The 26,082-nt window shown below is 40.9% G+C and overlaps 2 protein-coding genes across 2 annotated transcripts; both read left to right on the plus strand.

Moving 5' to 3' along the window:
- The first annotated feature begins 7,010 nt into the window (after positions 1 to 7,010).
- On the plus strand, positions 7,011 to 15,288 carry LOC135539634 (transmembrane protein 128-like). The gene is made up of 5 exons (XM_064965632.1): positions 7,011 to 7,189; positions 11,787 to 11,919; positions 12,246 to 12,407; positions 14,710 to 14,818; positions 15,027 to 15,288. The coding sequence occupies exons 1-4, from the start codon at positions 7,081 to 7,083 to the stop codon at positions 14,807 to 14,809; spliced, it is 504 nt and encodes a 167-aa protein (XP_064821704.1). The 5' UTR covers positions 7,011 to 7,080; the 3' UTR covers positions 14,810 to 14,818; positions 15,027 to 15,288.
- Positions 15,289 to 18,652: 3,364 nt separating this feature from the next.
- Positions 18,653 to 26,044, plus strand: otop1 (otopetrin 1). The gene is made up of 6 exons (XM_064965633.1): positions 18,653 to 19,867; positions 20,170 to 20,306; positions 21,038 to 21,096; positions 21,308 to 21,438; positions 22,556 to 23,472; positions 23,754 to 26,044. The coding sequence occupies exons 1-6, from the start codon at positions 19,489 to 19,491 to the stop codon at positions 23,922 to 23,924; spliced, it is 1,794 nt and encodes a 597-aa protein (XP_064821705.1). The 5' UTR covers positions 18,653 to 19,488; the 3' UTR covers positions 23,925 to 26,044.
- Positions 26,045 to 26,082: the final 38 nt, after the last annotated feature.

A 26,082-nucleotide genomic window follows, 5' to 3' on the forward strand; every position in this document is an offset into this window, starting at 1 on the left:
TGTTTGGTCAGGGTGTGATCTGAGTGGGCATTCTATGTTCTGTGTCTGGTTTGTCTGTTTCTGTGTTTGGCCTGATTTGGTTCTCAATCAGAGGCAGGTGTTAGTCATTGTCTCTGATTGGGAACCATTTTTAGGTAGCCTGTTTGGTGTTGGGTCTTGTGGGTGATTGTCCTTTTGTTCCTTTTCCTGTCCTTTTGTCCTAATGTCTGTCGTGTATTTAGTTTGCACCACTATTAGGCTGTTTCGGTTTTCGTTACGTTTACTGTTTTTTGTATTGATTCGTGTTTCTTCAGTTTCATTAAACAAGGATCGCAATAGCCACGCCGCATTTTGGTCTGACTCTCTTTCACCTACAGAAAACCGTGACAATTGGACTGAACATCAAGGGGGAGATGGTATATGAAAAAGCAGAGGTTGCCAATGAATTCAACTCTTTTTTTTACTTCTGTTGCCAGCAAGCTGGTTAGCAAGCTGCCCACCAGTTCTGGTCTGTATGGAAACAACCAAGTCAAGAAGTATTATGTAGTTAGTGGTTCAGCCAAACTCTTTTTCTTTTGCAAAGGTAGAAACAGCCAAAATAGTCTGTATGCTTGCAGAGCTTAAATGCTCCAAAGCCACAGGCCTGGATAATATTCCTGCACGGTTTCTTATAGATTCTGCTGAGCAAATTCGCCCTTGTATTACGCATATCATTAATCTCTCTCTTGAACAAGGTACCTTTCCCAGGGACATGAAATAAGCTAAAGTTATACCTCTATATAAGAAGGGGATAAAGTCTGACCCTGAGAATTATAGGCCTGTATCTATCCTTTGTGTAACATCAAAGCTCCTGGAGAGAGTTGTACATGAGCAAATGTATGAATATGTTAACAAACAGGGTCTAATGTATGATTTTCAGTCGGCTTTTAGAAAAACATACTCTGATTCGCATCTACTTTACTTGACTGACTTCATCAGGAAAGAGATTGATGAGGGAAATCTGTGGAATGGTACTGCTTGACCTACAGAAGGCCTTTGACACAGTTAACCACTGTCTCCTAATGTCCAGACTGGAGGCACTGGGATTAAGCAGTATCCCTCTAGGCTGGGTAAAGTCCTATTTATCAGGAAGGGAGCAAGTAGTAGAGGTTAATGGTTCACTATCTCAGGCAAAACCAAAGAGTTGTGGCGTTCCGCAGGGGAGCGGGCTTGGGCCTCTGCTATTTTTATTGTATATTAATGATATGAAAGATGATAGTTCTTGCCATCTTTTTCTTTATGCGGATGACTCTACACTTTTGGTGTCTCACAAAAGTAAAACTATGTTGGAGAGCAGACTTAGCACAGAGCTTACTAACATTAGCCAATGGCTTGGATATAATAAGATATCTCTGCACTTAGGGAAAACTGAAGCAGTTATTTTTGGATCCAGACCTAAATTGTGTATGTCGTCTGAAATCAGAGTGGAGTTAGAGGGTGAGGTGCTGACTACTAAAACCTCTGTTAGCTACTTGGGATGTATCCTTGATGGAAGCTTTGGAGGTGTGAGCATGGCCAATAAAGTGCTAGGGAAGGTTAATGCCAAGTTTTTGGCTAGAAAGTCCAAGCTGCTTGATAAGGACTCCATTAAAGTGCTAGCTGCCCCTTTTCAATGCCATTTTGACTATGCTAGTACTTCCTGGTTTGGGGGCTTAACTAAATGTATTAAGGGGAAGCTCCAGATTGCCCAGAATAAGCTGATCAGGGTAGTATTGAAGGTGAGTCCACGTACTCACATAGGCAGGAGCTGCTTTCAGGAAGTAAACTGGCTGCCTGTTGAGGCTAGGGTTTCCCAGATTTGACTAGGTTTGGTTTACAGTAGTATTTATGGTTCTGTGCCCAGATATCGAAGTGATTACTTTCCTCATGTTAGGGATGCACACAATCACAGCACCAGATCAGGTGTTGCTGATATACAGGTTCAGGAGTAATGCTGGGAAAGGTACTTTCTTGTATACTGGAGCCTCAGAATTGAATGAGTTGCCTCTGCCCATAAAAACATCTTCCTCTCTGGGCAGCTTTAAAAATAAAGTAAAAATATGTTTGATGTCTTCTGTGCCCATATGAATAACCCCTATGATGTAACTGGAATGATGAGATACAGTTGAAGTCGGAAGTTGGCCCCATTACTAAGGTCACCAACACATCTATTGGTCTCGGTGTGTTTCCAAGGGTATGGAAGTCGGCCATAATAGCGGCCATCTTTAAATCAGGCGACCCTGCTGACGTGAGTAACTACAGGCCCATTAGTATACTACCTGTGGTGTCAAAGGTTGTTGAAAAGTGTGTAGCAGAACAACTGATTGCCCACCTCAACAACAGCCCCTTCACATTACACTCCATGCAGTTTGGCTTCAGAGCGAAACACTCCACAGAAACGGCCAACTGCTTTCTTCTGGAAAATGTGAAGTCCAAGATGGACAAAGGGGGTGCTGTTGGGGCTTTTGATACTGTTAACCATGAGATTCTCATCACAAAATTGTCCAAGTTCAACTTTTCCCCTGATGCCTTCGAGATGGATGAAATCATACCTTGAAGGCAGAACTCAGTGTGTCAGAGTGAGCAATGAGCTGTCGCCCTATCGTAGCTATGATGTGGGCGTGCCCCAAGGGTCAATACTGGGGCCCCTCCTGTTCAGCCTGTACATTAATGATCTGCCTTCTGTCTGTACTGGGTCTGAAGTTCAAATGTATGCAGATGATACAGTGATATATGTGCATGCAAAGAGCAAACAACAAGCTGCACAAGAACTCACTACTGTAATGGTCCAGGTTACAAAGTGGCTCAGTGACTCGTGTTTGCATCTCAATGTGAAAAAACTGTTTGCATGTTCTTCACAAAGAGGGCAACAGATGCTACTGAGCCAGATGTCTATGTGTCAGGGGAGAAGCTCCAGGTGGTATCCGATTTTAAGTACCTTGGCATCATACTTGATTCCAACCTCTCTTTTAAAAAGCATGTGAAAAAGGTAATTCAAATAACTAAATTCAACCTAGCTAATTTCCGATTTATATGAAATTGGTTGACTACAGAGGTAGCAAAACTGTACTTCAACTCTATGATACTCCCCCACTTAACATACTGCTTGACTAGTTGGGCCCAAGCTTGCTGTACAACATTAAAACCTATTCAGTCTGTCTACAAACAGGCTCTCAAAGTGCTTGATAGGAAGCCCAATAGCCATCATCATTTTTATTATCTTTATTTTACTAGGCAAGTCAGTTAAGAACAAATTCTTATTTTCAATGACGGCCTAGGAACAGTGGGTTAACTGCCTGTTCAGGGGCAGAATGACAGATTTTGTACCTTGTCAGCTCGGGGATTTGAACTTGCAACCTTTCGGTTAATAGTCCAATGCTCTAACCACTAGGCTACACTGCCGCCCCATCATTGTCACATCCTTAGAAAGCATGAGCTCTTGAGTTGGGAAAATCGTGTGCAATACACCGACGCATGTCTTGTATTCAAGATCCTTAATGGCCTGGCTCCCCCTCCACTCAATATTTTTGTTAAACAGAAAACCCAGACATATGGCAGCAGATCCACAAGGTCTGCCATGAGAGGTGACTGTATAGTTCCCCTAAGGAAAAGCACCTTTAGTAAATCTGCATTCTCTGTGAGAGCTTCCCATGACTGGAATACACTGCCATCAGACACACATAACTGCACCACATATCACACTTTCACAAAATGCTTGAAGACATGGCTAAAGGTCAATCAGATTTGTGAACATGGTCCCTAGCTGTGTGTTGCCGCTTTCCATGTTGTCTGTTGTCTGTAGCTTGTGAGGTGTGGAAACACTTTGTTGCTTTTATGAATTTTGTCTTGCTGCTTTTTGCTCTATGTTGCTCTGTCTGTATACTACGTCTTGCTTGTCCTATGTTGCTATGTCTTGCTTGTTCTATGTTGCTATTGTCTATATTGTAATTGTTTTTAATAACCTGGCCAGGGACTGCGGTTGAAAATTAGCCGTCTGGCTAAAACCGGCACTTTTACTGAAACGTTGATTAATGTGCACTCTCCCTGTAAAAATAAAAATAAACTCAACTCAACTCAAGTTTACATACACTTAGGTTGGAGTCATTAAAACTCGTTTTTCAACCGCTCCACAAATTTTTGTTAACAAACTATAGTTTTGGCAAGTCAGTTAGGACATCTACTTTGTGCATGACACAGATAATTTTTATAAAAATTGTCTACAGACATATTAATTCACGTACAATTCACTGTATCACAATTCCAGTGGGTCAGACGTTTACATACACTAAGTTGACTGTGCCTTTAAACAGCTTGGAAAATTCCAGAAATTGATGTCTTGGCTTTAGAAGCTTCTCATAGGCTAATTGACAATTGTACCTGTAGATGTATTTCAAGGCCTACCTTCAAACTCAGTACCTCTTTGCTTGACATCATGGGAAAATCAGAATAAATCAACCAAGACCTCAGATTTTTTTTTTAGACCTCTGGTTCATCCTTGGGAGCAATTTCCAAACGCCTGAAGGTACCACGTTAATCTGTACAAACAATAGTACGCAAGTATAAACACCATGGGACCACGCAGCCATCATACCGCTCAGGAAGGAGACGCGTTCTGTCTCCTAGAGATGAATGTACTTTGGTGCGAAAAGTGCAAATCAATCTCAGAAAAACAGCAAAGGACCTTGTGAAGATGCTGGAGGAAACAGGTACAAACGTATCTATATCCACAGTAAAACGAGTCCTTAATCGACATAACCTGAAAGGCCGCTCAGCAAGGAAGAAGCCACAGCTCCAAAACCGCCATAAATGATGAAACAAAAATACAACTGTTTGGCCATAATGACCATAGTTATGTTTGAAGAAAAAAGGGGGAGGCTTGCAAGCCGAAGAACACCATCCCAACCGTGAAGCACGGGGGTGACAGCATCATGTTGTGGGATGCTTTGCTGCAGGAGGGACTGGTGCACTTCACAAAATAGGTGGCACCACGAGGAAGGACAATGATGTGGATATATTGAAGCAACATCTCAAGACATCAGTCAGGAAGTTAAAGCTTGGTTGCAAATGGGTCTTCCAAATGGACAATGACTGCAAGCATACTTCCAAAGTTGGGGCAAAATGGCCTAAGGACAACAAAGTCAAGGTATTGGAGTGGCCATCACAAAGCCCTGACCTCAATCCTATAGACAATTTGTGGGCAGAACTGAAAAAGTGTGTACGTGCAAGGAGGCCTACAATCCTGACTCAGTTACACCAGCTCTGGCAGGAGGAATGGGCCAAAATTCACCCAACTTATTGTTGGGAGGTTGTGGAAGGCTACCCAAAACATTTGACCCAAGTTAAACAATTTAAAGGCAGTGCTACCAAATACTAACTGAGTGTATGTAAACTTCTGACCCACTGGGAATGTGATGAAAGAAATAAAGCTGAAATAAATCGTTCTCGCTACTATTATTCTGACATCTCAAATTCTTAAAATAAAGTGGTGATCCTAACTGACCTAAGACAGGTCATTTTTACGAGGATTACATGTCAGGAATTGTGAAAAACTGAGCTTAAATGTATTTGGCTAAGGTATATGTAAACTTCTGACTTCAACTGTAGATGTTCTTCTTCTCTGTGTTTGTTTTATTATTTCACTGCCATACTTTGTTCGAGTTGTCTAACCATATTGTCTCAAGAGGACCACAATGGAAATAAGTCCCAGACTTTATTGTGTGTTATGCTCAATGATTTTATTCGTGTACATGTATGGCTTTTTAAAGTTTTATGTGTGCTTGTTTTTTTAAACGGTCAAATTAATAAACAAAACTAAAAAGAGAAATGGAACTACAACATTTCAGATCACGCCAACCAAGCAAACTAGTCTGTGCTACAGTCCGCCAAAAAGCTAGTTATCTTAGTTAGCTTTCTGCTTACCAGCTCTTACAAAAACACAAGGATGGTATATTGTTTTGCTCCAGGCTGCAACCATATCTCTTCAGCGGGAAGGTGCTCATTTTATTGTTTCTGAACGATGTCCAGAGAAGACTTTGGGTCCATCTGATAAGGTGTATGCTCAGCATGTCTGCAATACATCAAAGGCATGAGACCTGAGGTGTAGTTTTCTTTTTTAGATGTTAGCACATTGTTAGCGTTTTACTTGTTTTGATTACATAAGTGCTTCAAAATTCACAAAGAGTAGCGTTAGCTGATGAGATATCATAGAACAAAATGTATAAGATCTCTCTGTGTTGACCACAAACCTAATTTCGGTGTTAATCCCCAAGAAACATTCATTTCCCTCTAGACTTTGGCCAAGGATCCATGGCAGTTCGCCTTTGTCAGTGCCTACAAAAAGACACCCTTACTATTGCTTTCTATAACTATGATGTGGTTGGTTGATACTTAAAACCAGTGGTGGGAAAAGTACCAAAACTTGAGTAAAAGTAATGATACTTTAATAGAAAATGACATAGACAAGTAAAAGTCACCCAGTAAAATCCTACTTGAGTAAAAGTCTAAAAGTATTTGGTTTTACATATACTTAAGTATCAAAGGTAAATGTAATTGCTAAAATATACTTAAGTATCAAAAGTACATGTATAAATCATTTAAAATTCCTTATATTAAGCAAACCAGATGGCACCATTTTTTTTTATTTTTTATTTTTAATTTACGGATAACCAAGGGCACGCTCCAACACTCAGACATCCTTTAAAGCATGTGTTTAGTGAGTCTGCCAGATCAGAGGCAGTAGGGATGACCAGGGATGTTCTCTTGGTGTATGGAGTAAAAAGTACATCATTCTCTTTAGGAATGTAGTGAAGTAAAAGTTGTCAAAAATATAAATAGTAAAGTACAGATAGCCAAAAATAGTAGTAAATAGTACTTTTAATTATTTTTACATAAGTACTTTAAACCACTGCTTATGACACCAAAATTGTAACATTTGCATGCTTCAGGAAAACTTGGGAAAATGAACGCGCCTATATTCTTTGATTTCCCCTTGCTATGACTGTCGCATTAAATAAACGTCACCAGCAAACCTGCGAACAGGAAGCGTTAGCCAAAGCTAGCCAGTCAGACAAGACAAACAGCCTGATGTCAAACATGCTTGCTGGTAATGATTTCGTAAATCTGCGAAATAGATTCAAGAAAGATGCTGAACTTCTTATGCAAGGGGTTTCAGCAGGTGACCGCAACGAAAAGAGTAAGTCATGTTAACTATTAGCCATTAAAATACCCTCGTAGCTAACGTTAGCAGCTAGCACAGACGACAGCTTCAAGAAGTAACAAATCAATGAATGAGTCGTAAATAACTTATTTGGACTGTGTCGTTGCCTATCATATTCAACTTCCCTATTTCCAATTGCTATTACACCGAGGAAGTGTGGAATATGGCCAAAATACCACGGCCAATGGCTGTTCTTAGGACATAACCCTTAGCCGTGGTATATTGGCCATGTAACGTTACCACAAACCCCCGAGTTACCTTATTGCTATTATAAACTGTTTCACAACGTAATTAAAACAGTAAAAAAATAAGTCATTCCCGTGGTACATGGGCTGCTGTTATGTGCCATATGTTAAGACTACAAACCGTTATAAATGGCCAGATGTTAAGACTACTGTTATAAATGGCCTATTTGCGAGATTTCAATAGACATATGCTACTGACTAAAATCTGTGTTTCTAATTGCAATTAAACTTTACCATAGTTTGCTGAGCTAGATGCAGGTAACCTATAGCCCCTGGTAGGCCAACATATAATTTCAGGGAAATATCCTCAATGATACATTTGCGATAGAGCTGTGAACATGATCACAATTGATAACTTTCAATTTAATGAATTAAACATGGCCATTAATAATTGCATAATAACACAAGCCTACAACAACAAACTGAGTAATAGGCTATTTATTAAAATCAATTTGCCAGCTCCAGGTAGGCTACACAAGTGGCACAAATTGATTTGCAATGGCTTCAGTGATATCAATATATTCAATATATTTATTTCAATATATTTATCATATCAAATGGTAGGCTACAGTATCCTACAATGGCATATAAATTAATATCCTACGTGATGGCCAACAGATGCAAATATACCCTATCATTCTCCACATCTAATGTCATGTTTATTGTGGGCTTTTCCCCCATAACAGAAGCATGTTAGGCAGTTCCATATCTTCCATTTAAAATTTCCACTCACGCAGCACTCCAGACCCTAGAACTGAGCATGAGTAAAACCCTTTGCTTGATTCTGTTATCCATAAGAAAAGTCGACATCAGAATGTAATTTACTTTAAACCACCTTTGAGAGAATTTATCTAAAGAGCTATACCTAAATTCGTTTTCCATGCTTTGTCGCCATTATAGCAGTTCTAGTGCGTTAATATGTTTTATAGAAAAGGGATGTCTCCATAATTACCGATCTAAATAGCCTACCTACAACTGGTAAAACGTGTTGGTGTGCTGCCTCTGCTGCAGCACTCTCTCAACCAGTGCTCTCAACGCTCACACACCTCACCGGCCCTCCCCACAATTCTCTCACTCATAGCAGCAGCAGGTAACAGTGAAATATATATATATTTTTTAAAGAGAAATGCCATGGTGGCCCCTGGCCAATTTTGAAGTGGCCCAAAAACCCGACCAATACATTTTCACCTGCTACATCGTTTTCAAAGTAGCCCAATTTCAGGAAAACCACAAACATGGCAACCCTGCATAGATTTCTAAAATTTGCAGGCCAATGACCACTCAAAATCCACCCACAAAGCCTAAAAACTAGACCAACCTTTTTGAGAGCAGTTGACACGTGTTTCCAATAGGTGTCTCCAAAATGACAATCTAAATAGAACTGGTAAAATTGCTTTACCCTGTTCTCTGCATTTCTTCCTTTATTTGTTCATCACACCAAATTATTTAATCTGAGCTTTACTATAGAAGTGATTGGTAAGGACTGTTTTTTTCTTTCAGAAAACATTGTGAAATTGTGTTATTCAGAATAATTTTATTGTATATATTTAAAAAATGTCAATAGAAAAACAGGTAAAACTAAACTAAATGCAGTCGTTGCGTTCTTTCCAGCTTCAATTTGAAGTGATTGATAAGCTGTGTAGTTGGCTAGCTAGCAAAAGGAGAAGAGCCTCGGTAGTGGGGGTTGGAACCAGCTACGGGAACAGAACAGAAAACCGGAAAATAACAATTTGAGGAACTGAACTGGGAACGAAAGTGATCTCTAGTGTTCTGGAACAGAACCATTATTTTAAAAGCATGATAATAGTTTAATAATGTTATTTTACATTCCTAGCATTTTTTTTAGTCCCTACTAAAAAATGCCATCAAAGCACCTATGCAAAGCACTCACTCTGTCACTCAGAAACTTCTCCTTCTATTGTTTGCCTGCCAGCTAGTTTCTATGCTAGTTAAGGATGCTAAAGTTATAGCGTTTCACATTGGATTTATTAACAACCAAAAGGTAAGATGTGTTTTAAATTCTGGTGCCGCTGCACACACACAAGCTGGTCCAGGGCGTTGAGCTAGCCTTGGCGTTGAGACAACTCTCGGATGTTCAAAGTTCCTCCATATTGTAATGAAACAGCATGGAGCAGGTCTCGAACCCTCGACCTTCTAGCCCGAGGTCCGGCGTGCTATCAACTGTGCCGCAAAAGCATGCTCAAGCGGCAGAGTCGATTTCCGCGCTTATAAACTCAGGGTCGTTACACTACTCCCTCCTTTCAAAGAACGCGTCCTCGCGCTAGCTTGCGACTTTACGTCTTACAGGAACGCTCTCACCGGCCAAGCACACCCACTGTCGTGGATGCAAGGTCCGATCACTTCTGACACTAATGTAATGAAACGGCAGGGAGCAGGTCTCGAACCCTCGACCTTCTAGCCCGAGTTCTGGCGCGCTATTGACTGTGCCGCAAAAGCATGCTCAGAGTCAATTTCCGCGCTTATAAACCCAGGGTCGTTACAATATTAATCGCTTGTCCGTAGCTAGCTAGGAATCTAGTTGGCATATAATTATGTCATTCGTTGAAGTATTGATAGGCCTACTAATATACTAAACACATAATGCACCTCATATTATGATGCCAAGCCTCCTCCATGTCCACCCCCTATCCTGCTCTCTCCCCACCCTGCAGAATTTCCGTTGCATCTCACACACTACACTTGTCTGTTCGTCAAGCATGTAAACAACTAGTTTGCCTGGTCCATAGAAAGCTGCTCTATTGATTGATTGGTGGAGTAAATTAATGAGTTAAATGTAAAAGGGGTCGATTTTCACAGGTTTAAAAAAAGGAACGGAAAGGAACGATATAAACGGGTACTTTTCTGGTTCGAACCAGTTCAGGCCTTTATTATGCTGGTCGGATAGTGGTTCGAAACGATTGGAAAATAATTTTGGTTCCAATCCCTGCACTATAGCAACCATTTTTATTTTCCATAGCAACCTGCCAATCAATTGAACAACCTGTAAATCTTGGCTGGAAACAATGCTAAGCGAACAAATGACCAGACAGCTTGGGTAGCAACCTCGGCACTATATCTTCGTGGAAGGATGAAATCGTATGAATTCAAAATAATGTTTTTAATGATTCTAACCGTTTTATTTGTCTCGAATAGGCTTGCAAAATTCCGTGAACTTTCAATAAATTCCCTGGTTTCCCAAAATCCTAGTTGGAGGATCACGGAATCAGAAGGGAATAAGCAGGAAATCCGGAATCCTCCAACCAGGATTTCTGGAAACCAGGGAATTTATTGAAAGTTCCCAGAATTTTGCAACCCTAGTCTCGAACCTAACACGGCCCAATATATCCTCCAAACCACGGCTTTAGGTATTATCACTTAAATATAGCCAACAATGTGCCATCACACAGGAGGTCCAGCAGGCAGATTTGACAACAGAGAGAACAATTGTCTTATCTTCAGGACCAAACTGGGCAACATGCCACTGATTCTTGATTGTTTTGACTGTGCAAATGCTGTGTCAGCACTGCAGCAACATGATAGTTTCAGACTATACTTCTGGACTGTACTCAAGACTCAGCCCAGTGCTTGCGTAAGCTGATATGCATCCAAAGAAACAGCAGACCCAACATTGGCTGGCTGGATGGTCCAGTTAATGGTATTCTTTTACGCTGGCGATATTTTGTGCCACATTATTCATGTGAAATATTCCCTTATTTTTTATACTATAAAATTACCTTTGAAGTTGCTATTTGAACGGTCTAGTATGAGACAGCGGCATCTTGGTGGGCCGGATTTTCAACTAGAGGAGATTTTTGTTCCAATGCCAGTGCACTGGGTTCATACCTGAGGACAGACCTCACAGCTTGTCCACTTCACCAGCCAACTCCTGTCTCTGATACTTTTAATCAACTGCTAAATTATAGGGATTAATAGGCTTTCCAAAAAATTATCTTATCGCCTACTGCCCCTCGTGCTATCTGTTTCATCTTGAAATGTCTTGAACCTTTAAAAGGTGCGGATTGGGCACCTTCTGTTCTCATATTCTGTTGTAAATTCAATCTGTTTTTATAACCCCTTGGCAGACTGACAATATACAGCATTATACTCAATGATGCTGAATAGCCTAGGCTACAGCCTACTATCATCATGCATAGGCCTAGCTAGATTGTGTAGCACCCTTCAACAAATCTCTAAACACTAAACTGTGAGCGCAATTACACATGATCACTGTAGGCCTTTGCTGTTTCTTTTGAGAAATATACTGAATAAGTGATGATCTAGGCCTACTTCATTACCAGTGACCATGGCATTTTGTTTCAAACCTGCAGGTCAAGAAGAGAAAGATGCTAAACCACTCTCTCGGATCAACCGCCATTCTGTCTTCTGGATTGTGTCATCTGTTGGGTTGACGTATTATTTCGACTTCCTCCGGGTCCTCATGGAGAATGAGGATATCAAAAGGTGTTGTTTTGATGAAAAAATATTTGGTCCGCAAATCAATCCAGCTAGTTTGAAAAGATGAGATATTGTGTGTGTAGGTCTTTGCAGTGGGTCATCTGTGATCAGTAGGCTAATCAAATGGGTTGTTAACCTGGATCCTGAGAATTGGTCAATGTATTTGGAAAAGTCCCAAATATTGTGCTTATTTGTTTGTCTTTTTTTGGTTAGGCACATTTTATTCATGCAGGATTATCTGAATATTCAATGTTTGCAGAAACGCAGTTATGACGACTGCATTTACCGAAGTTCCTATCATGTATTTGCTGCTTTGGGGTTTTGTTTTCCAGCTGGTGGTTCAATCTTGGTGTGATACTGCTGGGAATATGTCTATCTTTGGCCACATTTTGCATTGTATACCTGGAGTGGTTCAAGGGCATAAAGGACTACGACCAGGAGTACCCTGCTATTGCCCCTATTACCACAGCAGCCTTCATTGCAGCATCATGCAGGTAATACTCTTTCAATTACATTGTACATCCTCAAAACTGACATGGGATGTGTTAACATAAAGGACGTTTTTTTCCCCCTCTTGACGACATTAACTTACGCCTCTTGTAGAAGTGCAAGGTGCTTTATGTTACAAATTTCATTAGTTCAAGCATAGAATATTAACTGTCAAACATACATTTGTATAATTGTTACTCTCCTGTGGCAGGGTTTTGCAGAGAAATAACATATTACTTTAGCTACGAAGGCTGTAGGAAACCCATTACTCATCTTTGCAAAACGTAACAAGGGTTTACAAAAAAGACAGATTAATTTCTTATTTGCTTACTTTAATCCATTGTTTATCCTCAGCAGTGGATTAAAGTGAGAAAATAAGAAAATAATCTATTTTTTGTTGTTCTCCAACTCGTCTCTGCCTCGAATTAGTCCTTTTGGAAGTTTTTCCTTGGGTAAACCCTTTTTTGTTGTATTTGTCATTGCTGTCGAGCACCCCTCCTTAGTTTTCTTTGTTTGCTGTAGCACGGCAGCCTTCCTGAAATCTTCGCAAAAAGTACCTTAATATTCATTAAAGCATACCCTGTTATTGATCTACAGTGTCTTGCAAAATATTCATCCCCTTGGTGTTTTTCCTATTTTGTTGCATTACAACCTGTAATTTAAGTTGATTTTTATTTGGATTTCATGTAATGGACATACACAAAATAGTCCAAATTGTTGAAGTGAAAGGGAAAAAAAATCACTTGTTTCAAAAAATAAAAAAATGAAAAGTGGTGTCTGCCTATGTATTCACCCCCTTTTGCTATGAAGCCCCTAAATAAAATCTGGTGCAACCAAAGTCACATAATTAGGCCTCCTGTGTGCAATCTAAGTGTCACATGATCTGTCACATGATATCAGTATATATACACCTGTTCTGAAAGGCCCCAGAGTCTGCAACACCACTAAACAAAGGGCACCACCAAGCAAGCGGCACCATGAAGACCAATGAGCTCCCCAAACAGGTCAGGGACAAAGTTGTGGAGAAGTACAGACCAGGGATGGGTTATAAAAAAATATCAGAAACTTTGAACATCCCACGGAGCACCATTAAATCCATTATTAAAAAATGGAAAGAATATGGCACCACAACAAACCTGCCAAGAGAGGGCTGCCCACCAAAACTCACGGACCAGGCAAGGAGGGCATTAATCAGAGAGATGACAAAGAGACCAAAGTTAACCCTGAAGGAGCTGCAAAGCTCCACAGCGGAGATTGGAGTATCTGTCCATAGGACCACTTTAAGCTGTACACTCCACAGAGCTACTGGGCTTTACGGAAGAGTGGCCAGGAAAAAAAACATTGTTTTACAAAGAAAATAAGCAAACATAAGGAAAAAGATACTCTGGTCATATGAGACTAAAATGGAACTTTTTGGACATCAAGGAAAACGCTATGTCTGGCACAAACCCAACACATCTCATCACCCCAAGAATATCATCCCCACAATGAAGCATGGTGGTGGCAGCATCATGCTGTGGGGATGTTTTTCATCTGCAGGGACTGGGAAACTGGTCAGAATTGAAGGAATGATGGATGGTGCTAAATACTGGGAAATTCTTGAGGAAAACCTGTTTCAGTCTTCCAGAGACTGAAAGCCTTCCAGCAGGACAATGACCCTAAGCATACTGCTAAAGCAACCCTCGAGTGGTTTAAGGGGAAATATTTAAATGTCTTGGAATGGCCTAGTCAAAGCCCAGAATTCAGTCCAATTGAGAATCTGTGGTATGACTTAAAGATTGTTGTACACCATCGGAACCCATCCAACTGGGAGGAGCTGGAGCAGTTTTACCTTGAAGATTGGGCAAAAATCCCAGTGGCTAGATGTGCTAAACTTTTAGAGACAGACCCCAAGCGACGTGGAGCTGTAATTGCTACAAAAGGTGGCTCTACAAAGTATTGGCTTTTGGGGGTGGGGGGAGGGGTGAATAGTTATGCACGCTCAAGTTTTTTGTTTTTTGTGTTATTTCTTTGTTTCAGAATAAAAAAATATTTTGAAAATATAGATATTTCTTCAAAGTGGTAGGCATGTTGTGTAAATCAAATCAAACAAACCCCCCCCAAAAAATATATTTTAATTCCAGGTTGTAAGACAACAAAATAGGAAAAATGCCAAGGGGGGTGAATACTTTCACAAGCCACTGTATGTGAATGGATACAAATGGCATAGCTAGCTGGTTACATAATGCTTTTGGTTAGTAAGTTGTTAGCCCATTTTACAATATCTCCAAAGATGATCAAGCACATTTTTAAATTTCTTCTCCCCAGTTTAAATATAGCACTGTGGCCTGTGTGGTCGTTCCTCACCCCCATCCTCCTGTTTACCCAGTTCATGGGTGGTGTTATGCTCATATCCATGCTTGGGTGAGATGTTAAGGTAAGATAGCAACATGTAAATAAAGATGGTCTTATGAATCAACAATATAGATTGTGTAAGAATCGGTATTGTGAACTGTATTGTTAATATTTGTTCCATCCAATACTTCTCCCTCCATTTCAAACTGATATCATTGTATTGCATAACTACCAATAATAGATAACTAAGTATCTACTGCTGAGTGCAATTATTTTTGTTTCATTTACAGTACTAAAGCCTCAACAATGACGACAGTTTGACTTTCGTGTTAACAAATTGATAATGTTCAGGAAAGTTTTTTTTTTTTAGCGTAAATATATTATATTTGATAAATTTCCAAAGCTTTTTAAGTGCTTTAATTGTTTTTGTATATGTTTTTGAATCGCATGTGTATTTTTGAGTCACAATGCCATTGTGCTATTAACATTGTAAATGTGTCCTTACATTCTGTCAAATCTGCTAAATAAATAATGGTTTCTAGCTAATGTCAACCTTGTTTTCCTGTATTGTTGGCAAAAAAGTCTAACTGTCAGAGTGTCTATTTATTTAATACTGTATGTGGGACTAATAGGTCATTTAAGTGGACAAAATTCTTCCACTCATTGGGTCACAAATAATCCTCAAGGTTTTTGTTGCATCAAGATGAGCTATACTGTAGTTGTCTAACTGTTGTGGGATCAGTTATTATAATCTCCTTGAGAAAATCTATAGGCCTAACTAAAAATGTACAGGTCTACACCTGCAAGATGGTTGTAGAATCAAACACCCTTTAATAACAACTGCAATAAGATACACTTGAGCAAGTCACCTTAAAACCCCTTATAGGGCTAAATTGAAATGTTTCTTACAGAAGTATATGAAAAACATATGCATAACTGTGGTAGCAACTGAAAGGGAACAATTTGGAGATAATGGGAAAATTATTAGACCAAAGGTGAGGACACAACAGTTCATCTGACACAAGACTTAATCCAAATATTACTGTTGATTTTATGTGCATTTTACATTTCCTGCAGTTTAACGCATTTGTTGAGAACAATATCTGAAAAATACTCTGTATACATTCAGTAACATGATAAGAATATTCCTGTAAAATGTGGGGTAGTGAGAGGACTACTTCTAACTCCACGTGGCCACACAACTCTCCACAATGTGCACAGTTCCTAAGTAATTTAAATGCACTTTTATGACCCCAAGAAAAGTCTCCAACTGTGCCGTTGAAGAACTTTTATTTATTTTTTTAAACTAGGCAAGTCAGTTAAGAACGAATTCTTATTTTCAATGACGGCCTAGGAACAGAGGGTTAACTGCCTGTTCGGGGGCAGAACGACGGATTTGTACCTTGTCAGCTCGGGGTTTTGAACTTGCAACCTTCCGGTTACTAGTCCAATGCGCTAACCACTAGGCTACCCTTGCCGAGCAAGCACAATTGTATTTGTTTTGTTTGGAACACAGACATGTATCCCCGACATCACACAATTAATGTTGAGGTTTACGCAATCCATAAACACTTCAAAACATTAGGAACACCTTCCTAATATTGAGTTGCCACCCCATTTGGCCTCAGAACAGAGTCAATTTGTGGACTACAAGGTGTCGGAAAGCGTTCCACAGGGATGCTGGCCAATATTAACTTCAATTCGTCCCACAGTTGTCAGGTTGGATGGATGTCCTTTGGGTGGTGGACCATCCTTGATACACATGGGAGACTGTTGACTGTGGAAAAACTCAGCTTCGTTGCTGTTCTTGACATACTCAAACTGGTGCGCCTGGCACCAGTGTAGGCTGCTGAGGGAGGACAGCTCATAATGGCTGGAATGGAGCTATTGGAATGGCATCAAATGCATGGAAACCATATTTGATGTATTTGATACCATTCCACTGACTCCGCTCCAGCCATTACCACGAGCCCATCCTCCCCAATTCAGGTGCCACCGACCTCCTGTGCCTACTGACATACCTCATTCAAAGGCACTTAACTTTTGTTTTGCCCATTAACCCTCTGAATGGCACACGCACACAAGCCGTGTCTCAATTGTCTCACAGCTTAAAAATCCTTTAAACTATCTCTTCACCTACAGTGATTAAAGTGGATTTAATAGGTGACATCAATAAGGGATCATAATAGCATTCTCCAGGTCAGTCTATGTCAATGTTTTGTACACGCAGTGTAAAACGCAATCTGGGTTAGGTGGGCATCATTTGAAAGCTTGTTCTATTGCTAACATGACTAGCTAAGTTATAAAGTACAATCCTAATGTTTAGGCTTTCACGGGGCAATTCAGAGAAACTGATCGTAATTGTGTGTATAGAAAGGAGTCGTGTGCATTAGGTGTGTGTTCAGCGGCACACTTTCATCACAATAGACAAACAGGCTCATTCTGTTCAGAACAACCCAGAGTACCACGCCATGCCGTCTCATAAATAACTATGTACATCATAGTGATCATAAACGTTGATACTGTATGCCATGAGTTTCATATGGAAATATGTAGTGCACATTTGGGCTCGGGTGTTTGGCTTGCTTGTGTGACATCATAGTGGTATTTGTCATCATCCTCAACGTCTCATCTTTAAAAAAATACATTTAGTCCCTCACTCAGACAACAAACAAGTAGCTCAAGTTGCTTAATTAGCGGGAGGGATGGGGGCAACTTCTTGTTGCATGTAGTGCTCAAGTTCAGAACTGCTGTCAGTCAAAACCCATCCAGGCTGTGACGTGCAGAGCTTGAGCTTTGATGTCATTTCTAGCATGTTACTGTACAGCCACTGTGTTCCAATTTAGGAGCTTATCAGTGTCCAAAACTGCCATGTTCAACCTGTATATGGGTACAAGTGTAAATGTCTACCTGCATATTATCGGTCTGTAATAAACAACTATTGCTGGCCTAGAATCGAAAACACCCGACTCCGTCGATCCAAGGGAAGTTTCAAACCTAAATAGGCCTATCTTTGGTTTAATATGAGCACAGGGAAGTTGGAACCCCACCATGCATGCGCGCGCGCTCCACTGGTCAAAATGACCGCCTCCAATCAATTTGAAATGCACCGAAACAGAATCAATCAGGTTGATGGAATTAACATTTAATGGATGTTTGTTTACTTGACTGATAGGAATCGAGAGCAATGATTAACGACATGGTGTCATCTCCGATTAGGATTCCCATTCAGAAAGGCTTGCGCAGATGATCACCTCAACTGAGAGTCCACGAGTTTATTTACTGATGCTTTGACTGCAATGATCAAAACAATGAGTGTAAATACAACAACGGAAACGAAGTTCTGATTAGGCATGTAGAGTAGTATTGAGTTTCGATATAGATCTGCGCCAACCTCTCATGAGCTAATTGATCATTATTTCATGGACCTGTATTTGTTTTACGCCTCTCTTGTAAGCACTATTCAATGCACCCTGGTCAAAGTATAATTTGCTGGCTATAAAACTGCAGCTATGGCAACATAAAAAGCACCAAATGGAATTTGGAGTCATGCGTAAAAGGTGTAATCCACTCGGGACAACATCTAGGTCAGGGGTTCCCCGGTCAGATTTTCCCAGAGTTCCCGAAGGATATTGAAATATAATGGCTCCCATTGTTAAACCATTACTCCTACCTGTATCAATTTCACTAAGTGTATCTCACACTATCTACCACGCATTGATAGCCTATTGCATGCAATATGTTATCATGCATTGGATAAATGTGGTGGGGGGTGGCACGACAAGTTGGAGGGGGGGGCACGACAAGTTGACTAGGTTAATTTTGACTTTACTTATATCCCCCTGACATCAAGAAAACAATCCCCTTAGTGCTCTAGATGTTGCCAAAGACAATTTCATTTCAGGGGAGGGGGGGGGGGGGCAATTCTCATTGATGATGAGTCCTCCTACTTAAACAAGTCCATTTACAAAAAGGGCCATTGTAAATTCGACCATTGAAATCCGATTCAGTTTTTTTTCACTCTTGGAAAGCATAGTTCTTAACCATGACAAGGCAAGTGGAGGTACACGTTAACGGACTATTGGACTGAGGGGCGGTTGGGTACGAGCACATTTGGAGTGTTGGGAACACTCTTAGACCCATACCCCTAAAACCTCGCGGAAGTGGTTTGACAAATATCGTTTTCTTTTTTATCTTACACGGGATAACCCCTCAAAACGGATTTCAGAGACTTGGATAGAAGTGCTAGTTGGCAACGACTATAGAAACGAGGATCCGTTGACGAAAAAGCTTTTGAGGGATTAAGTTATTCCATGATCACTTTATTTTTTATGTAGATTAAGTGAAAGGTTGGCACTACTAGTCTACCAATTTAGCAAAAAAACGTGTGACAGGTCCAACCGGACCACGGATGGCGGTCACCGATGGCTGAAACTCAATCTATTAATCTGAATTCACACAGCTAGAGGGTATATGATGCGCTATAAAGTAGCCTAATTTCAGCTAAATGGTCCAGGGTGACAATATGTTACATCAAACACACCATGTTAGTGAAACTGGACACTGAAAGCATGCGAAACAATTGAGACCGTTTTTGGATTGAATCAACATGCAATTGGCACAGTTCCTATCCATTTGCGTCCCCGCCTTGTTGCAACAGGTTGCGCGCGTGGCCTTCCACAAATGCACTTATAGCGCACAGTTTTGACTTTGCTCTTACTTTCTGACTCGAATGTTACAGATTTCGGCGCCATGGTTGAGCACGGAGGCCTTGATCTTATGTGTTTAAATAAGTCCTACAGTCACAGTTCCACTACCTCGTCCTCCAGCTCAGAGCGAGAAAAGAAAATATTCACCAAATTGAAAGTCAGTTTGACTGAGGACTATCCGCAGAAGAACGCGGAGATCCTGAGCGGCCAGTATGGGACTAACTTACTTTTGATCGGTGTGTCGCTGATGCTGGCTATTGCGCACCATGGCGCATCAGTGAAGGAAGAGCACCTGTTGTCGTTTATCACGACCCTCATGATCCTCCAGCTGATATGGATGATATGGTACATCGTGAGAAGAGACAGGCAGAGTAACTTACAGCCAGAAAAGGATGTGCATGCTACTACCTGTTGGATAAGAGGTGAAGCTGACACGCATGTTTGGAAGATTTACTCTTTCCTTTACGTAAAATGGTGTTGCGAATGTATTTATTTAACCTCGAGGTCGTTATTAGTCCATAGGAATAACGTGGTATAATATTATATCTCCAATGTTTTATATAGTTTAATGCTTCTCAAAACTCGCTAAATGTGGCGTATTTTCCAAATATATTAGTTTTTGGTTTTCAAACATTTTATTGACATCAAAAGCAATTAAAGGTTCATTTGCATAGTTTTCCCGTTTCCATGCAGCCCCATAATAACGAATGTTTCATTGATATAGGTGGGTTAACTCTTCTTGCGCTCCTCTCGTTGATCATGGATGCCTTCCGAATTGGTTATTTTGTGGGCTATCGATCATGCGTGTCGGCTGTTCTAGGGGTATACCCTATCATCCACGCAACTCACACAATAGCACAGGTAAGATACAACCCTCATTCTATGTTAATTTGATCACGCTTTTCATTATGGCCTATACTTTCAAGGATTTATAAAGTGGTCTGTAATTTATAAACGGTGAATTATTCATTTAAAGATAGTTATTTTGGTGCTTGCTTTAATAATATGCTTGTGAATGCTCTATTGATTATTACTGTCATTATTGACAGTGCAGCCATATAAGCTCAGTATTTGCCAAGCAGCTAAATGACAAGCACACAGTTTAAACCAATGTATTATTAGAGCCTACAATTGCAATGTGCATAGGCTAAGTAACAATTAACAGCTTATAAACTACGAATGAACCCCCTTTGTCCTCTTAAATGTGTAAAGTGTTACAGGTAAGGTGGCTGCTCTGTTTGAAAAGTTATTGAGTAATGGTATCAAAATTCCACTTAAACAGGTATAGTGCTTTGTCTTGAAGTGGAATACTGTAAGCTTTGTTACTCAGGCAAGAAAGAGAGTTGTCTGTACAACATAATCCTGTCATTGTCCATGTTATTGGAGTCTAATGTAGCACAGGCAGAGGTAATCCATCAGCTGAGAGGTCGCTTGATATGGCCTGCACATTCTGATGATTCATTTTCACAGTCCAAATGAAAGCCTTCACCAGAAATGGAATGTTTTTTTAATTTTTTAATTTTTTTAATATATTATATAGTGTGTCTTGTCAGTGCTGTGATACAAATATCATTTTATGAGTTTTGTTTTAGGTCCATTTCCTTTGGTTTCACATCAAGGACGTCATCAAGACCTTCGAGACCTTTGAAAGGTATTGTGAAATATAATAAACCAGTATTTTGAGATTGTCACAACCCATGCACGCCTCTCAAGCCTAAGGTATGTTTAGGTTATGCTCATGTACATTTTTCATTGGTGCAATTCAATAAAACAGTTGATGAGTTTATTTATCCTGTTATAAACATTGTACTAATTTAAAGTGTCATTGTAAGATCATATTGTTTCATGTGTGTTTCCCTCAGATTTGGCGTCATCCATGCAGTCTTCACCAACCTGCTACTGTGGTGCAACGGTGTGATGTCTGAGGCTGAGCACTTCCTAAACAACCACAAGAGAAGGCTCTCTTCCCTGGGCTATGTAAACCTCACCATAGGTAAGGGGACCAGGGGTCGAGTGGCTGCTTGTACCCAAAGAAAAAAGGACAATAGTTCACTTGAGAAGCTCACTTCATTGGATGAAAGACAGGGGTGCGAGGGGGGTTGGAGGGGAAGGTGGGATGGATTAGGCAGTCCGGCAGGTCTTGTTTGTGTCGAACGCCTCTCTCTTTGGTTTCACGAGACAAGCACGGTCGCTGCCCCCCCCCCCCAGCTCTAGCGACTTCAGACGCCTTTGTCCCAGGCCGGGCTGCTCCCGAGGGCGCTGCAATTACAGTAACTGATACATCTTAAGCCGTGGCTGCTCCACCGGCCCCCTCATATCCGGCCGACTGTGAGGCTGACTGTGCCGCTGTTGTTCCCTTTTTAATTAAAGAGAGCAGGGCCGTAGTGGTACCCTTTGGGGAGGGGGTCGTGAGTGGGTAGAGATAGTGGTGCTTCAGGGTTGAGTTTAAAAGCAGTCTCTAGAGGGCAGTACTAGGAAAGAGTAGTACAAATGGTAGGGGCTTCAAGTACAAAGGGAAGCATTATTTTGAGGAAAGACTGGAAGTCATTGTATATCATTTTGTGGAATTGTGTATGTTGGTGTTCAGAAGGTTGATTGATATACTTGATCTACCAACCTGATGATCCTCATCACACATGTGAAGAGCAGTTGTGGGAATATTTATCAGACCACCCACTGGTACATGAAGGATTGTCAAAGTTGAAATTTGAAATGACTAGGACATTGAGCTGGGAGGCCCAAACAGGACATTTTCTCTATATTCAAGTCCAGACCAATTCATTTGGTAAATATCTGAATTCTAAAGTCAATTCCTACCTCCATTTTAAGTGTATTGTTGCTTTAGACTGATGGCAAATAATTGATTATTTATGTTACATAAGACACAAAGAAAACAACTGGCTTCATGCAAACAAACTTTGAAATATACTTTATTGCCATACATAATTTATTTGGTTATATTTGGGAGTTGGGAGTTTACATCCTCTGTGTAGTTTACTTGTATACACAAACTGGAGGCCACTGTTTTGTAAGGTATATTATGGTTGCAGAAGTGGGATTTCACTGTGCTTGAAACTGACAAGATATTGTTTATTTTTAATGTGTTTCAGTGGATATGGAGCCTCACTGTAATTGCACTACCAGCGCCTGCTCCATGTTCTCCAACAGCCTCTATTACCTATACCCCTTCAACATAGAGTACCACATCTTTGTCTCTGCAATGCTCTTCGTCATGTGGAAGAACATAGGGCGCAGCATTAACCTCCAGTACAACCGGAAAAGGCCGGCTACCAGGACCCAGGGGCTGGTTGTCGGCCCCATCCTGGGTCTTGTCGCCCTGGCCAGCACCATCGGCGTGCTGGTGGTCTACATCATCCACGTGGAAGAGTCGATGGACACCCGGGAGTCGGCCATTGCAATGTTCTACTGCTACGGCATCGTCATGCTTGTGTTCATGTGCTCGGCCGGGGCCACGGGTCTGCTCATATACCGTGCCGACCCTATGCCCATGGACACCACCAAGAACCCCTCGCGGACGCTGGACACAGAGATCCTATTCGGATCATCGGTGGGCTCCTGGCTCATGTCCTGGTGCAGTGTGGTGGCTGTGGCAGCCTCAAGCAGCAGCCCAAGCTACCGCTGGACCAACCTGATGTACTCGCTGCTCATTGTCCTGGAGAAGTACATCCAGAACCTGTTCATCATAGAGTCCCTCTACCGCCAGCGGGAGGATGGTGAGAGGGAGGACGCTGAGGTGGCGGGGCCTGTGCCGGAGATCTTCTCTGTGACCTCCTCCTTGGCTCCGCCCTACAACGGCATCATCAACCGGGCGTACGAGAACCCAGACAAGGGCTGTGTCACGCTGGAGAACGAGCAGGTGGAGAACGGACAGGTTTACGGAACATTCAGCTCACGGAAACATTCGGCGGTGCCCCTGCACGCCGGGAGCAACGTGGCGGAGACCCCGAGCAAGAAGAGGCAGATTCTGAAGAACATCGCTGTCTTCCTCTTCATGTGCAACATCTCAGTAAGCTTGCTGTTTTTTTTTTAACTTATGATTTATTATTTATTTATTGACAATAGTCAGCATTTATGTTATTGTCTCATAACTAGTTCTCAAACACATAGGATTCCCCATTTCTTACCCTACTAACTACTCTTATTCTCTACCTTCAATGCAATGTTTCAGCAGGGAAATGTATTGTGTGTGAGTTTATGAAAATACAAGGCTTATTCACCACACAGAAAAACAAAAAAAACAACAACAACAAGGTAAGTTTAACCTTATTTGGTATCTCCTCACTGCAGCTCTGGATCCTTCCAGCCTTCGGCTGCAGACCCCAGTATGACAACGGCCTGGAGCAGGAGACGTTTGGCTTCACCATATGGACAACAGTTCTCAATTTTGCCGTGCCAATGAACCTCTTTTACCGCATGCACTCTGTGGCCTCCCTCTTCGAAGTCTTCCGAAGGGTGTGACAAGACGAAGAGGGACCGACGAGATGACGCAACATGCACAAGAACACTTGTCACCAAGGGCTCCATAGAGGAAATTAATAGCAACACAGGTCAACCTTTCAGGAGGAGCTCTTGTCATGTACTTTAGACTTCTAAATAAGCATTGAAACATGTCAGTTTAGGGGGATTATACTAGATGAGATGTCCCTTGTAGCGATGCATCTTCGGAAACATTTTGTAGCACCAGATATAAACAACAAATTTCAGTGATATCAGACCCTGGATTCAAATAGTATTCGGAATCTTTCAAATACTTTAGCTGTGCTTGATTGAGCTGGCCTGGCACAATGTAACCAATGGAATAGCCCCAAATGTGCAAGAACTGATCCCCCGCCCCGGGAGGCTCACCCAAAACGCCAAAGTCTTTGAAAGATTTCAAATAGTATTTGCTTTGTTGTGTGTTGCTGCACTGAAAAGTGAAATTGACATTTGAATTTAGGTCTCTGTTATAACAAGTGTTTGGGTTTGTCTTTTGATGTTCATCAAATTTTTGTTGAATGCGTTATTAAAACGCGTATGTAATAGTTTAGTGTCGAGTTGTCTCTCAGACCTAGTACAGATGTAAGCCAGGCTATGTATGAATGCATCATGAGAGTGGAGCATGATACGTGATGATACACGATGAAAGTAGATGGTGCAGTGAAACAACTTATATCGAAAAGCCATGCCACGTTCATTTTTCAAATCCTGTATCATGGTGAGACTAGTGGGCCTCATCCCCGGTTGTGCTGGTATCACACACACCATTGTGTTTGCAGCAGTACTCCAACATCACAGAGAAGCCAAAGAAGCTCTCTCGGTCTCAATTATTCAACGTCACATAAGAACTGTACTATGGATTGTAAAGATGAGGTGCAACTGTAAAAGCCTTAAAGGTTGTTTTTTTTGTGTGTGTGTTGCCATTTTTATGTATATTTCAAATGCAGTGTCATGGAGGATGTTCTCAGTGGTCGGGAAAAATACACAGGAAACTCAATACTTCTGTGTCAAACACTTGAACTACTTGGCTGGCCACATTCTAGAGTCCTACATGTACTGTAGTATAGGGCAGCGCTAGACTTTGATTGCTCTTCGGTGTAATATTGGACTGTAGTTCTCAGAATCTCCAACAAATGAACACTGGACTGTAGTTCTCATAATCTTTCGCAAACGTCTCATTGTATTGACTGTCCTCAATCATGACTTGTTGACATCATTCCGTGCATATTTGATGACAATCACATTCAGTTGAATGCTGTACAGTGTTGACTGATCTTTAATGCTAGTAGCTCTGCTTTTCTTTTAGTTATATTTTTTCTTCTTCTAATAAACCTGAAATGTGGTTTCCTTAAATATATTTAACATTTCAATAATTGTTATGGAACTCAATTTCACTAAGAAACCGCCTGGGAGTGTGTGAAGCGTGCTCCAATCCACACTGATTTATTCCCTGGACCCATATTAAGCCTTGTTCTGGACTAAAACAAATGCTCAAAGTAGAATCTCCATTGAAAGTGTCTGTAAACTGGCCACCGTGCCCCATTTGCTCTCCCAATCCATAATGTTGGTGAAGAGACTAAGTATTCACTCTGCATTTTAAAGGGACAATCTGCAGTTCAAACAACACCAAAGTGGTCACCCTGCCACTGTTTTGGTAAACAGCAGAAGAATAGGGAGGTTATTATGTTATTGAAAAGGGAAACAATACAATATTTGCACAGATCAGTATATACTGTATTGACTGACATGCATTTTCCAAAAAGCAAATATGTTGTTTTAAACTGAAACAATTCTGAAACTGAACCCAATATCTTGATTGATGTAGTTTTGAAAAGTAAGCGTCGACAATAATCTTAACCTGTGATGTTGTTGATCGATTTTGTGATGAATTAGTGAAATGTAGTGCTACTGTATGGTTCATTTTTGGACAACATATTTAGGCTGTAGGGACTATCAGAAAACTGTGAGTTCTACATTGGTGCTAACTACTGTACATGTTTTCAGTTGTACGTGCCAATCTGTGGTCAATGCTTATTGGTAAACCTGCACCAATACTATATCCTGTACATATCTGAACGTAGATTAAAGCAAATGTACATAAAGACTCCTGGCTCTGTAATAAAAATGGTTGTGAAACTGA

Source organism: Oncorhynchus masou, chromosome 5 (genome assembly GCF_036934945.1).
Source record: "Oncorhynchus masou masou isolate Uvic2021 chromosome 5, UVic_Omas_1.1, whole genome shotgun sequence".
In the NCBI taxonomy this organism is placed as follows: Eukaryota; Metazoa; Chordata; class Actinopteri; order Salmoniformes; family Salmonidae; genus Oncorhynchus; species Oncorhynchus masou.